We start from the raw sequence: 16,312 nt of genomic DNA, 5'->3' as shown, positions 1-16,312 counted from the left end.
CAATGAATAATACCGATTGTACAAAAATTAATCTTAAAGTGGTCAGACATTTCTTTAATGATAAAATACGTCGAATTATTATAACATGATGCATTAAATCGAATTGTAATTTAGTTTTAGCGTCGATTTATAATTTTAGATTTATTGATCATCGAAATGAACTACGTAGATAATCATATATGCATATACGAGCAGAAAATTATTAGTTTCGTCATTTCGCTTTCGAATTACAATTCACACATTCGCGATTTCGAGAGATTCTTCGCCGAAACGATTTGGTAGCGTTTACTTTCACGAATCGAAAGTATGACCTATGAAATGAAATAACATCGTATAAATCAAATCATCATTTAATTTATTGCTTGTATTCGATCTAACATCAATAATAAATAATAATTTTTTTATGTAGAAATTAACATTTAATATTGCTAATTGTATAAAAGACTTTTAATAACATATTGAAATGATTGCGTCAAGCTTATTACGAATTGCAATAAATACTATTTCTCTAATGAACCACGTTTATTACATTATTTTATGAAATCTCATTAATTTATTGCAAACTCATCTTCAGTGATATGCACGTTCGTTAAAAAAAAAAAAGAAAAAAAAAAAAAAAAGAAAAGAAAACAAATTCATTCTGTATATTATCATTATTCAACAACTATTACGTTTAACCTCCTGATAACAACGAATCTCGGCGAAGCTTTTGATTTCAGATTTTCTATAATCAGTAAACGGGAATAAACATTTATTACATTTTAATTCATAGATTTTCAAAGATACTATTTATGTTAGAATATGATAACACATTTTCTGAATCATTTTCAAACATAGAATTTCCGGTTACGTGTCATCGGTATCTCATCTTTATCTCTTTGCATTTTTATACACATTTTTATATATATATATATATATATATATATGTTATTTTAACTATACATACTATCACTAGAACACGATATTCGTGTTGAGTATACTTTAAATAATACCCATATGTTCGCGAATTGTTCAAGCAAGCTAATATCTGGAATTTGAAAATGGAAAAACGTTGACAGTTTGTATATCCTTTTGGATATGGATTATGAAATAGTTATCGTGAATGTTCGAAATTAAAATTACATTGAAACAATAAATGAAAATATATATAATAAAAAATACATACAAAGAATAGAAAACAAAAGAGAATGAAACCTGTAAATGAATTAAATAAATGACCAAATAATAATCTGTATCAATGGTCGAGTCTCATTAATAATCGGATAACAAATTAACGTTACAATAAGAGCGTACAATGTTGTTCGAGCCTATTGTTAAAAGAATCAAAACAAAACAAATCTTGAAGAACGTAAAAACAGCGAGAAAAAAAAAAGAGGATAAAACAGCTTCTCGAATGTATTAGTCTACTAAATGTTTACGAGTACTCCGGTCAAAGTACGTGCTCGAGTCTGCAACAGGTGGCTCTCCGTATTTCTCTTTTCTCTCTCTCTCTCTCTCTCTCTCTCTCTCTCTCTTTATTCTCTTTATCCTTCTCTTTTTATCTTTCTGTTTCTTTCTCTCTCTCTCTTCTCTCTATCCTTCTCTTTCTATCTTTCTGTCTCTCTCTCTCTCTCTCTCTCTCTCCCTCTCTTTCTTTCTATTTCTTTTTTTCTTCTCTCTCTCTCTCTCTCTCCCTCTCCCTCTTTTCTCTCTATCCCTCTCTTTCTTTCTATTTCTTTTTCTCCTTTCTCTCTCTCTCTCTCTTTCTCTTTCTCATTTTGTTTCTCTTTCATTTTATCTAAGATACTGAAGAAACCTGACTACCTCCCCTTACTTGTCGCGAAAAAAATTAATAGCAGGGATTATCCATAATGATGTGCATTCCCCAAGATGGTTACTTAGTAACACGTTGAATATTTAAAATTAATTGTAAGTATTAAATACATATCGTGGAATTTCAATGGTAAGTTCAATTACAATTCTTTGCGCATAATATTGCAATTATTTATCTGTTGGATCATAAAGATATATATTTTTTTTTTTTTTTTTTTTTTTTTTTTTTTTTTTTTTTTTTTAATACGTTTCACGTAGGTTACTTGTGACATACTATTTCGATATATAAACAGTGTTCTATTACGATCGATCAATTTTAAATGAAAATGAAATTTATTTTTAATTTGTTCATCATTCGTTTGATAAAATGATTAAATCAATTTTAATAATTACATTATAATTTGTAATGAAGATTTATATGAAATCATTTTCATTATTTTACTACGTAATTAAATTTATCGATAATACTTCTCTGAATTAATTTAAACGAGACACCCTGTTTATCGTTATCACTAAAGCATCAATGCGATAGATATGATGTTGGGAATTTTTATAGTGATATATATGAATACGCACATACATACACATACACATATGACTTTATATATATATATATATTACTAGATAATGGCAGATCAAATTAAACAGTTCACTTGGCCGTAGTATTTCATCATTTATGAATAGACAGATAGTTATCTAGACTCTCGATAACATTTTTATGTTTTTTCCTTTTTTTTTTTTTTCCTAGAATGACAAAGCCCAAGTTAGTTTATATCGAGGTCAAGTAATTAGATGATTAGTGTTCTGTGAAAAGTGCGAATGCATACTTCGTGTTCATTGTGTATCCTTTAAAAAATTGTTTTTGCAAAGTTGCAAATCTTTTCGCGTTAACATTCAATATACTTTGAAGGTTATGAATATGATGATTAGACTAAAGTAGACATATAATGTTCCACAAAAATTAACTATTATTGATTATGATAATGAGCCATTATTTTTTTACGATATATTAATCTGACTAATCTGTAAGATCTAATCTTTAATCTGTAAGATCAAAGAACGCGTATAATAAGAAAAAAAAAAAAAAAAAAAAAAAAAAAGAAGAAACAAAACACTATATTTCTTAATTCTATTTAAATTATAGTTGGAATTAGAACTTTTGTTTGATTATTCTTCGCGTGTTTGTCTCAAAATAACTACAAAAAGAAAAGAAAAAAATACAAAACCTAAAAATATCGCATGAGAGAAAGAATAGATTCGAACATTGAAATTGTGAATGGCACTTGCTTTCTCTCTCTCTCTCTCTCTCTCTCTCACTCACTCTCTCTTTACAATTTCTAGGAATCGTTTATTTAGATTTGGTTTGACGTGCATTGAAAATTCGATCGATCCATAGATATACATGCCCGAGCTGCGTTTCTCAGAAGAAGGAATGTGGGACTGTATCATTTTCTTGCGTAATCGACCCTATAGTTTTTAGACAAATATATTTCGTGGAAAATGTTTAAAGACAATCTATGAAACATCACGCTGGAACTCTAAGCGCGGCAGAATACCATTCGAAAGGGTGATCGTAGGCGTACTTCGCGTGGAAAGAATTCGAAAATACGTTAATACCCCTTACGTCGGCCATGTGCGAAGTTCCGAACAGGAAATAATTCAGCAGGCTAATTTAGAAACTGTCTCATTTATTTTTGCTATCCCCCCTCCCTCTCTCTCTCTCTCTCTCTCTCACTCTCTATCTATTTCTCTCTTTCTCTCTTTCTTTTTCTGTAGGTTTATCTCTTAGTTAAAGAAGACGCACGTTAAAGAAACAAAAGGATGGTTAATTTTTAATTGATGTAATTAAATGATCTAATTATATTTCTTTTTTTTTTTTTTTTTTTTTTTTTTTTTATAATTTAAAAACGTAATACATTTTTATGGAATTTTGTCAATCGTCGTTTCGTAGGAAAAAGAAAATGATTAGGAGAAACGAACGATATTTAACGAGTTGTTCTTATTTTTTGTTTTTGTGATATATATATATATATATATATATATATATATATATATTTTCTTTTCTTTTCTTTTTCTTTTTTCTTTTGATCTTATTGACAACAAAGTATTCCCTCGCGTTTATGCGCAAAATCATATGACAGATAAGAGCATAACTTAATGGATTTCGATATGAGAACGTGGTGCAATGCGAATGTTATCATACTTTCGAGGAAAATGCAATAAACGTGTCACCTTTACGACCCAGACGGAATACTCGTGGTATTGTCAAGGGAGATTTTATTTCTTTGTGGCGATGTAATATATCTATGTAAAAATGTGTGTGATAGAGGAGGGAGGAAGGGTGGTAGGGAGGTAGAGGAGATATATAGAACATTTAAGAAAAAGTAGTTGAAGTATCCATTTAGTTTTTCGTATACACGTAGAATTATTATAAGTTTCGTGAATTTTTTTTCTTCCTTTCTTTCTTTCTTTTTTTTTTTTTTTTTTTTTTTTTTTTTTTCTCTTTTTTATGAACACGTGAAGTTCATCATGACGTTAAAACAACATATAACGATACATTGGTCACGTACATCCATAGAATAATATTTATTGCCCATAGAGCTTTTCGTTTTTTCTTTCTTTTTCCTTTTTTCTCCTCTTTTTTTCTTCTTCTTCTTCTTCTTTTTATTCGTGTAGACATTCTAATGCGAGATAAATATTTCGCAAAATTACCTAAGAACATTCTGATATTCATCGTGAATCATTCATTGACTTATTAATTTTTAACAGTATCCATATCGTTATCAGAGTGTGTCAACGATTGTGTTACCGTTACATGCGATATATCGTATGCATTATTGAATATGAAAGAAATTTCTTCCAATGGAATTTTTCATCGGATGGATTTTTTTGTCCCTTTTCTCGCGTATGAAAAAACATAGTACAACGATACTTGTTGCGAGATTATTAAGTTTTGATACAAGTGGATAATAGCAAAATTTTGAATTATTGGATAATAATTCTTCGTCTCGATTAATCTAAGTCTCATTAAAAATTAAATATGGACGTTGAAATGTTGGTGGAAAGTTTAAGGTCGGGCGATGAGGGGTGGGAGGGGAGAGGGGAGGAGGGGGGGAGAGGGAGAGACGCGCGGAGAGAAAAAGAAAAAAATTTCGATACATTAAATTCGTTTACACTTTACTCGCTCGTATGTTTTCGTATTTTTCTTTTTTTTTTTTTTTTTTTCTTTTTTTTCGTATTTTTTTATTTTGGTAAATTTTTATGAAATTGCTTGGTGAGTATGATACTGTACAAAGTAGAATATTACAGCTATCATAAAATATAATATATATATATATATATATATATATATATATATAGAGAGAGAGAGAGAGAGAGAGAGAGAGAGTAAATGAATGTACTGTCGGTAAGTGTCGACTACGTCACGAATCTTTTTTGCTCTTCGCATATTCCCCTTTTTTCCCTTTCTCTCTCTTTCTCTCTCGCTCTCTCTTGATCAAGATTAAGACTCAATGATTATATTTTTAAGAACACGCCCCCGAGTGCCGAGATACAGTTAATGCGTCACGCGTACGTGCCTCCGTTTTTATGTGGGACTCTCGTTCGCGCATTTTATAGCCTATATACGTATGTATGTACGTATATTATCTATCTCGCCGTAACCATCTAAACGATAACACATAGAACGTCAAAACTCTTATCGTTTTATCATGGAAAAATCAACAAAGGGAGATCTCTATCTTCGAAATTCATTTGACTCAACGGGGGGTCTTGCCAATTACATAATTTCCCAAGTTTTATAATTAAAATTTGGATAAAATCAATGGCCGAACAAATACATATAATAATTATTTATAATCGTTATCGTTGTAACTGTTTACTGAAGAAAAGAGAAGAAAAAAAAGAAAGAAAAAAGATGGAAGATTCGCGTTCTTCTTCTTCTTCTTCTTTTTTTTTCTTCTTCTTCTTCTTCTTCTTTTTTTTTTTTTTTTTTTTTTTTTTTCTTTTCCGTTTTTTTTTCTTCCTTCTAGATTACATCATTCATATATGCGAGCGACGATCGTTCGTCTGAAATTGTACATAGAATTTGATGTTATTCGATATAATGATCCAGGTCGTTTAATGATAACCCGATCTAGTTTTGAAAGTTGCTGTAACGATGGGAATCGAAAAAGAGATAAGGATTTGAGATCAATATTTCTTTATTAATCACAAATTTGTGTATACATTTTAAAAATGACGACAGATATTCGTGAATAGCGTTACTTTCTTACTCACGTTTACGAGAGTAACCCCATGACGTTATAGTTTTTGCTAAACTGGGAGAATCCAACGGACATCAAATATTCCTTTCTCGCAACTTACATCATCCACTTTTTAGCATCAATAAATACGGTTATGGGACTATTGTTTATTTATCGTAGATCCGTGTTTTTTGATCGTCTTCGTACGATCCTATAACATGTTACATAATCTTATTAAAATTGATAGAAAAAAAAAAAAAACAAAAAAACAAAAAAATTAATAACAATAACAATCATTAAAATTATTTATATATATAAGAAATTTTTTTTTCTTTTCATATCGTAACATAGTCGCGACGATCATAGTCGAGATAAAAGAGTACTTTATATAAAAATGTATATTATACCATATAGATCCTCGGATCGAATCGCCATGACACACTTTTCATCCTTTTATTACCATTGAATTTAGTAATTTATCCTTATGTCATAGTTATCGGTTTACAAAAACATCAATAACGATAAACTACCGGCTCTGATACCGTGAAGAAACGGTAAGGTCAGTTTCCAGCTCGTTTTTCTATATCTTTGTTTGTCTCTCTTTTTCTTTCCCTCTCTCTCTCTCTCTCTCTCTCTCTCTCTCTCTTTGTGTAGTATGTATCTTCGTCTCTCTTTCTCTCTCTCTCTCTCTCTCTCTGTCTCTCCTTCTCTCTCTCTCTCTCTCTCTCTCTCTCTCTCTCTCTCTCTTTCTGAGTTAACTTCATGAAGTCACGTTATGATCGGTCAAGAAACTCTCTCGTCAATATTCGCTCTTTCGCGTCAGCCGGGAAGAGTAGAGGATGACGTTACATGGAATTAAAAATAGCCGGAATAACTTTATTTATAGAAACGTGAAGAAGTGAGCGAATAAGAATTAAGAGTGACGAAGAAACTTATATATTTGTATGACATGATGAAGTCTCGGGTTATCCCTTACTTTATATATATATATATATATATATATATATATATATATATATATATATATGGTTATATATGTGCATTAATTTGTATAAGAGTCTGAAGTTCGAAGTTTTTACATGTGAAGTTTGAAATAATCGAAGATACAATAGTAATTCTATTTTACCCTTCGTTGATTTAATGGAAAAACGTAGAAATTGATGAATTCACGTGATCCGATCGTACCGACTCTTTTTTCCTTATTGACAAATTTTACTTTATATTTTTTTTCCGGGTCATACGTTTTCTATGATAATAAAAATTATTAAGACAAAAAAAAAAAAAAAGAAAAAAAGAAGAAGAAAATTTTTCGTTAGCACAGAATGTCTCGAATAAATCTTTAATGGAATATAAATCAACTCGAAACAAAGTATATTTACATTAAATATTTACATTTATTAATTGGTGAACTTGAATAGTAAACATTGGCGAAATTAATCATTGACTGAGGATGGTCAAAGACAGACAAGTTTAGTTCTTCTCATTGATAGGGAAGAACGAAAGAATGATTTGCCTGACAATGAGCACATAATACGTTTCTTCTTATTTTAACTCGAATGATTTCTTATATCTATATTACAAATCGCCCAGTGTATTATAAACGAACGATATTTATTACGTACGTTAATAGATTCTTTCTAAATGATTATTGTGTTAATATAAAATTAAAATTTTTTGTTTAATTGCACACCGCTTTATAATTATTCGCTTTAAATATATATGACTTTTCTAACAGTTTTTTTACCCTAACATATACCATCAGAAATAATTATGTAATATTCAATTAGTAATACTCACGATGATAATTTATTATTTGCATATATATACGTATTAATTTATACAAAATAATATGGCGTAAATAAATAGGAATCTTTTAGAGATATTAGTAATATCGAAAAAATTTTTATCCATAAATTTTTTGATTTTTAATATTAAAATAATTTTTTTTTCACCAAATAATATCATAAATAATATGTGCCAAATATATTGCAAATATCCAAATTCAAAAAAAAAAAACCTGTTTGATTGAAAATAGAAAGTAGAAAGTTAAGTATCTTTATTCGCAGGAGAAGGGGATAAAAGCAAGTGGGGCAAAAGGTATTTAGTAGAATATAAGTAGCGGTGAGATTTTATTCAAGTCGGAAAAGTGATAGGAAATTGAATTTTTTTCGAGTACCTCATAAATTCATCATTCATTTGTTCTTTTCATTCTCAGAAAGTATTTTCATATGTAATAAGAAAACTTTGGATCAGGTAAGATAAATATAACAATTAGAACTATATTAGAACTAATGTATAACTAATAGAAAGAATTACACACGAGTTTTACATGTACGAGTGTATCTGAGCCTATGAGCGCATGCATGTGCATTTAAATGAAAGCAAGCGAAGAAAGTTCTTCCGTCTTCTTTACGGTATAACGAAGTGTGCAGTCTTAATCTTACGTCATGCTTTTAATATCGAAAAAAATTCACGTTTTTTGCATCCTTTTTTCTCGCTTTACGTTTTTCTCTTCGATCTGCATTATTATAACACTTCCTACATTTCCTTCGATCTGCATTATTATAATATTTGCACTTATATTATATATAATAAAAATTCACGAATTTCAAAGAAGTATAAATGACGTAAAATATTTTTCTATTTAAATCTCAACTTAGATAGCTAGTGTCCGTTTAATGGAGAATTATTTTTTGAGACAGATAAAATATTCTAATGAAATGTATATATATATATATATATATATATATATATATATATGTGTGTGTATATATTTATAAATTTGTTTATTTAATCACGTTGAAAAAAAGGTGAATCTAATGAGACCGATTTTTTATATTACAACTATATTGAAAAATACCAGAAATTTTATCATCGAATAATTCGTACGTATCCTTCTTGGAGAGTGTGTTAAAAAGAAAAAGAAAAAGGAACAAAAAAAAACAAAAAAAATGAAAAGATATGGAAGAAAGAGAGAGATAATCGAAAAGGAAAAAAATAATCATTGGCAAGAGGTAATCGAAAGTGCAACCCTAACAAAATTGACCCTTAGAGATGTTCTCCATCTGGCGGTAAACCGATGCACTATCAAAGCATGGAGCGATTCGCAGGCGTGGACAGATTCAGTTTTGCCCCTTCCGTCCGTAAGGCAGGTCAAAAGGGGGATAGAAAGAGTGTTGTCAAATTGTGTGTTTGTACCGGCATAAATTTGAACATTTGTGTTCACGTCGAAAGGATGAACTTATAGAATTAGTAATAGAATCTATTACAAAAGGGTGAATAGTATTTAGGGGTTGGGGTGGGCATAGAAAAAGATAGAACGAGAAGGAACAAAAGCACAGGGTGAAAGAACGGATGATATATATTTGAAGAGAAGGACAAATAGGGTATGTTTCCATCTTTTCTTAGTTTTATCCTTCATTTCTATCCTGTGTTCTTCTTCTTCTCTTCTTCTTTTTTTTTTTTTTTTTTTTTTTTTTTTTTTTTTTTTTTAACTAAATAATATATATGATCGAGACTTTCTTTTTGTCATATTTATTTTTCTTTTAATATCTCTCTCTCTCCCCACCCTCTCCTCCCTTCCCCTCCCCACTCCCTCTCTCTCTCTCTCTCTCTCTCTCTCTCTCTCTCTCTCTCTCTCTCTCTCTCTCTTTGATACCTTTTCGTATTATTTTCTTTTTTATTTTTACTTTCGGGTTTTTTTTTTTCTTTTTACCATATCGAGTTTTTTCAACCATAGCTAGACGCAGAAGCAATTGCGCACGTCTCGGACGCGCGAGCACGTAATACAAGTATTGCCGGTATATACATACATATGTATACGTGATAATGCAATGAAAGTACAAGGTTGCACGTGTTGCTAGCCGTGTCCTTCCGTCGATATTCTCTATCGACGAGGATATAAACTCCTTCTGGAAAAACATGCCAGAGTAAGAATTCCCTAGGAAGAACAGAAAGGATATGTTTTTCTGAAAATATCATTGTTAGGTCCTATTATTATTAGCTTTGTTCACTTATCTCTACTATTTCCGTATTATTTATTATTCATTGTCTTTCGTTCTTCATAGTTTATATTTTTCTCTTATATTTTGCGTAAATGATTGATTTATAGAGATTATTTGTCGATGAAAAATTCTCCTTTATAAAAATAATATTTACCCGTGCGTTTATCTTATCTAACTCTTAATATTAAGTTCCCTTTTAAAGTCATTGGGCACGCTTATACAAACCTCTCCGGTTCCAACAAAACATGCACAAAGAATGGTCAAGTGAAAGATAAAATCCGATAGAAAGCTCGAATGGATTATAGGATCATAATCAGTATCATTCAACGTATCTGCTCTATGTGTATATATATATATATTCATATATGTGTATGTGTATCTATGTGCCTATGTGTCTATTTGTCTCTCTGTGTGGCGCACGCTCGTAACGTTCGTATGATGAAATGCAACCTGTTAGACTTACGATAGTAATATATTCCTACGTACGTACGTATATATATATATATATGTCTTGTAATAACATTCGATAATACAAACAATGGTGTTGGATCAATTTCACTAATTAAAGTATACTTGTTCTTTTTTCTTTCTCTCTCTCTCTCTCTCTCTCTCCCTCTCTCTCTCCCTCTCTCTCTCTCTCTCTCTCTCTCTCTCTCTCTCTTTCTCTTTCCCTTTTTTTTTGTTTTTTTTTTGTTTTTTTTTGTTTTTTCGAAAATAATTCACCTTTATTTTCAACAATCAAAATTATAATTGTCCTTAAATCGTACATACGTACGATCACAGCTCGGATCAATATTGCTTAATGTTTTTTTTTTCCTTTTTTCAAAAATCATTCATTCATTTTTCTTTCCAAATGGGATATTACGATTGTTATTAAATTATTCTTATTTTCTCTGCTTCAAATACTGACAATTTCAAACCTAGCAATGTAAGAGGTTGCGTGAATATACATTATATGTATGACAGATAAGATAAGCGTGTAAAAAATCGCTGTACAGCATTATCCTTGGATAAAATTAATTATACCAAACCGGTAAATATTAATGCGAAAAAATTAACCAAAAAGTCTGAATTGTTCGTCGATTTTTCTCAACAGAAATTTATTTATATCTAACTAGAAATATATATGTATATATATGTATATATATATATATATTTTTTTTTTCTTTGGATTTCAGCTTAAAACTTAAATTAATATTTGAATAAATTGTCGAGTCAAATTGGATTAGCAATTAAGAGAAACCACTATTGAAAAAAAAAATCATTTCAATTTCAATCGAAGGAAGTAAACTTCGGCGTGATTTAACGATTAACCAAAATATAGCACCACCCTGTTTGTTGTCTTCCCCCCCCCCCCTCCCCCCACTCCTCTCTTCCTCTCTACGCTATTAAATTCTTTTCAAAAATTGTGTCAGATAAATTTGATGTCAGTATAGAACAAACATTATCGGTTGAGTTGATAATTGTGTCAACTATTCCTTTCTTTTTCATTTTTATTAATTTTAACTTTTGATTGCGAGATTAAAAGAAAAACAAAATAAAAATAAAAAGAAAAGAACAAAAAGAAAAGAACAAAAGAAAAGAGATAAAAACTTCGAATGAAAAACGTACGATGCAAACCACGAAGCTTTCGGTTATGTAAATAATATTATCGACACCTTCTGTATATATCTAACGCGATAAGAAAATAAAGTAAACTGCAACGACAAGTTAACGATTTGTATTGTTCTTAGATTTTCTACAGAAATACAAGGAGATAATTTTTTTACAGATAGAAATACATTTATTTCTTTTTTTTCCTTTTTCTTTTTTTTTTTTTTTTTTTTTTTGTCGATGTATTCACCAAATCGTATCGTTTGTACGCAAGCTATATTTCGATAAGCCGACAGATATAAATATATATATATATATATGTATGTATGTATGTATGTATGTATGTATGTATGTATATATGTATTATATATATGTAAGTATTTTTTAACGTGTGCCATCCGTCCTTCATGGAATATTCGGTATAGGATGCCTTTTGAAGTGGCCCTACTCCCTTTTCATTTGATTTCATCGTTCTACGTATCCTCGTCTCTTGCGCCGAATGTCTGCGCTTCGGTACAACGTCGATAAAGAGAAATCGATTCGGTTTTATCGTCTCATCATTTCCCTCATACTTATTACAAAAAAGAAAAAGAAAAAAAAAAAAAAAAAAGAAATAAAAAAAAAAAAATAAATAAATAAAAAAAAAAATAATAAACTTTTATCGTATTAATTAACATCATTACAACAAATTTATCTTTATCGTTTGATTTGAAAAAAATTGACGCCATTTTTTTTCTAAATGTTTATTAAATCTTTTTTCTTTCTTTCTTCGTTTTCTCTTTTCTTCTTCACATCTCTTTGAATTCATTTTTCTTTTTTTCACATTTTCACAAACATTTTAATCTTTCATAATATGTATATATATATATATAAATCTAAATTAGAGAATAGTAATTTTGATTAAGATTAGATTTACATAGATAAGACTGTTCTTCGTAATGGTACTAACGTTAAACCAATGAAAATGAGAAATAGAATGGAAAATCGTGAAATCGAAAAGTTTAAATTAGCCGTGTAATAAATGATTAAAATTTTTTTCAATTTCGCAGGTAATGAACATGAAGTAAAGCGAAAATGATAGGTACGAGAACCTCGTGACTTACTCTGAGTCACGAAAAATCAATAATTTTCTTTTTATCCCATTTACGACGCTTTTCTTTTATTTCTTCTTCTTTTTCTTTTTTATTTCTTTATATATATATATATATACAGAGTGTTTCAGAAATAAATCGTCAAACTTTTTAACAGCATATTTTATTATTCACTGTAAAAACGAAAATAGAAAAGTTATATAAACATTGTTAAGGATTTAAATGGTTTTCTTTTTTCAAGTTATATAAACACTTGTTTTATTTGTAACAAAATATAAGATATTATTTGAAACTTTCAAATTAATCGTTTATTTATTAAATGAAAAATTTCAACGTTTAATTATTAGAGTTAAACAATTGAAAGTATCGCGCGTTATTTTTGCTTAAATTTCGAATTTATATATGCTTACAATATTGATGTTGATCATGGACTGTGTCAAAAACGTACAAAAGTGGTTCTTGTTTACCTCTAATAGAAGGTAAATAGAAAGGACAATTTATACAACGTCGAATGCGGGCTATATATTGTCTGATGTAAATAAAAAATCTTTATAACTTGGAAAGCATTTCTCAAGTCATGTTTACATGATCTGTTTGTTTCATTTATATAGTGAGTAAAATATATTTTTGAAGTTTGACGATCTATTTTTGAAATTTCCTCTACAACAAATGTTAAATAAGAAATATAAAAGTAATAATCCGTTTCGATCTTATATAACTGTTAGTTTATCGATTTGAAGGGATTAAGTTGTAAGTAGAAGTTAATTCGTTTTTGCTAATTCTCTCTCTCTCTCTCTCTCTCTCTCTCTCTCTCTCTCTCTCTCTCTCTCTCTCTCTCTCTCTCTCTCTCTCTCTCTCTCTCTCTCTCTCTTATGAAATATTAATTTATCAGATTAGAATTTATACATTAAGCTTAATATATATATATACATTAAGCTTATATATATATATATGGAATGGTGATTTTTATAATACGTTCGTGACACAAAATTTATGAAAATTGTATCTTACAAATGTTTTTTTCTTTTTCATTAACTTATTCAATTATCACGTGAAAAAAAACAACACTAAAATATGAGCGCGATATTTTTGTTTAAATTTGGATCATATCAATTCAAATGATATATTATGATATATATATATATATATATATATATATATATATATATATATATATATATATATATATATATAACTTAAAATATGTGATTCTTGAAATCTTTACGAATGGATTTCTCATGATTAATTTTTTGACATATCTTATTTTATCTACTTGCATATATAGCTCATATTTTTTATGTCTGATAGTATCAGACTTGTTTGTACAATTTGTTTCGGCTGTTTAAAAATCGATCTATTTATATAATCAATAAAGGAAATTGTTTTTAGAATTGGCAATAAATTATCATTTACGTAATCGCATTTTAATTTTTTATAGATATGTATAGATCAACAAAAAAATTTGTTTTCGACATTGATTAACATAATGTGAGCCATGGACACATTGTATATATGATAGATAGATAAATATGAAATATAGGTTATGGAAAGGCCGGCAAAGCTCGATATTTATCATGTATAGCAACATCGATTATTTTCTGGCATGCTTTTCATGCGCACGTCTACATTGTCGAAACTAATATATAGCATCGTTCTCTGAATTGTTTTTTCGCAATATTATGCATTCACATTTTGCAAGAATGTAACTATATTTGTAGTACCAAGAACGGCCATTAATGTACAGTATGTAAACTTTTATCATCTTTTCCGATTATATCATTTGACAGATATCTATAATTATTATAAAAATTATAATTGGAGGTCGTATAAATTGTAGTTATTTAATATATGATATACCATATAATATATAGAAAGAATATTTTCTAATAAAAATTAAAAATAATAATATAAATAATTTATATTAATATATTAGGCTATCCCATAAGTAAATGTAATTTCTTTCTTATTGATCAAAATGATGCAATTTTTTACAATTATCGTTACAATTTCGTAAGATGCGTATGCCTTATTAGAATTAGCAAAATTGTTTCAAAGTAATTTGACGTCGTGTGCTAATTTTCACACGTGAATTTAAGTGTGAGAAAATAAATGTCATCAAAGAAGTGTCCAGAAAACATTTGACCATATTTTGTTTTAGAAGTTTCCCTAAGATAACAGTGGTTGTAGTAGCAATAAATAAAATAAATAAAATTTATGATCCAAGTACTATCAGTATAAGCCAAGGTTAAAGATAGATCTAGTATATTCGTTCCGAAAAGGAGGCCACTCTTGAAATCTTCTTCTATCGTTTTTATTTGTAAGTTATTCAAAAATTTAATAATATAATAATGAGAACAAGTTGTAAGTAATATTGATAAAAAAATATCATAGATAAAAATTGAATGTATTTTCTTCTTTGCGTTATTTTAAAACTTACTTTATAAAAAAAAAAAAAAGAAAAAAAAATAAATAAAAAATAAAAGACCGCTTTAATTTTAGGGATGACCCAATATATTATAAAATATATATTATTAATAAATCTAAATGATATATATATATATATATATATAATAATAATAATATATGTATGAGAAAGTTGTTATTGTTCTGCAACAATAGTCATAAAAAAGTAGGAAAGTATTTTTTATTTTCTTTACATGTTAATATAGTTCTCTAGATCACGCACGAGCGTATGAATATTTAAACTACCAAGGTTAGGAGAACTTATTCAACGAAGAATGTTCCATGCCGATCGATGCTATTCAAACGAACTATCCTTTCGACGTTTATGTCAAATTATTTTATAAAAACGATTATTTGTATTATTTATTTTACGTTCTACTTAAAAACATATATTTCATATGATACGTATCAAAGATCATAATATTAATATATAAGAGAGGAATTAAATGGGGAGGAGGGGGAAAAAATCCATATAAAAAGTTGTAAAAAGAATATTAAAATTAATTCATTAGATCTAATTTGACTATTGAATTTAATTTATTAGATTTAATGTCAATGTACCTTTGATTAATTTATGTTGATATATATATATATATATATATATATATATATATATATATATATGTAATTCGATGTATAAATCTAATATCTATAGATAAAAAAAATAATGAATTTAATCCAATATAATATTTTATCGTAGCTAAATATTTAATTATTCGCATTTACATTCTTCAACATATCATAAATTATAAATTATTCTAATGAAATGAATAGCAGTTATTAACGTAGGATTTTTTTCTTCTCTAGATTATTCAATATTCGTTTAATCTTTATACTCATTTTATTTTTTCTTTCTTTTTTTTTTTTTTATTAACTAGAAAAGTTTATAGGTAGGTTGAATTTAAGAGAACACAGAGAGTGAGTGATTTATTTGAGAATACGAATGAATTTGAAATTATTGTAACAAGAAGAGCATTAACAAGGTCGTACTTCTTTTCCTTTTTTTTTTTTTTTTTTTTTTTTTAGTTTTCAAATATAAATAGAATGCACTTTGATGACGTGCGCTTTGACACAGTGCTAATAAAACAACTTTATTTTTTTAAGA

The 16,312-nt window shown here is 28.4% G+C and overlaps 1 protein-coding gene across 7 annotated transcripts in view; it reads left to right on the top strand.

The window, feature by feature from the left end:
• The window catches only part of LOC124947500 (putative fatty acyl-CoA reductase CG5065), a 33,238-nt gene that overhangs the window by 13,693 nt on the left and 3,233 nt on the right, over window positions 1-16,312 (top strand). Inside the window, exon 1 of one of the 7 annotated variants that reach the window (XM_047489726.1) lies at window positions 9,180-9,442. The exons of 2 other annotated variants lie outside the window; for them this stretch is intronic. Coding sequence is in view for 2 of the 5 variants with exons in the window: in XM_047489724.1 (XP_047345680.1) it covers window positions 13,147-13,223 (77 nt within the window). In the remaining 3 variants the exon portion in view is untranslated. Of the gene's footprint in view, window positions 1-9,179; window positions 9,443-9,829; window positions 9,986-13,037; window positions 13,224-13,385; window positions 13,495-14,706; window positions 15,062-16,312 lie in introns of those variants that run through there. 4 more of the 7 variants (XM_047489725.1, XM_047489724.1, XM_047489730.1 and 1 more) reach the window with 4 other exon arrangements.

Source organism: Vespa velutina, chromosome 3, assembly GCF_912470025.1.
Source record: "Vespa velutina chromosome 3, iVesVel2.1, whole genome shotgun sequence".
In the NCBI taxonomy this organism is placed as follows: Eukaryota; Metazoa; Arthropoda; class Insecta; order Hymenoptera; family Vespidae; genus Vespa; species Vespa velutina.
This window is presented reverse-complemented; position numbering and strand designations above follow the sequence as displayed.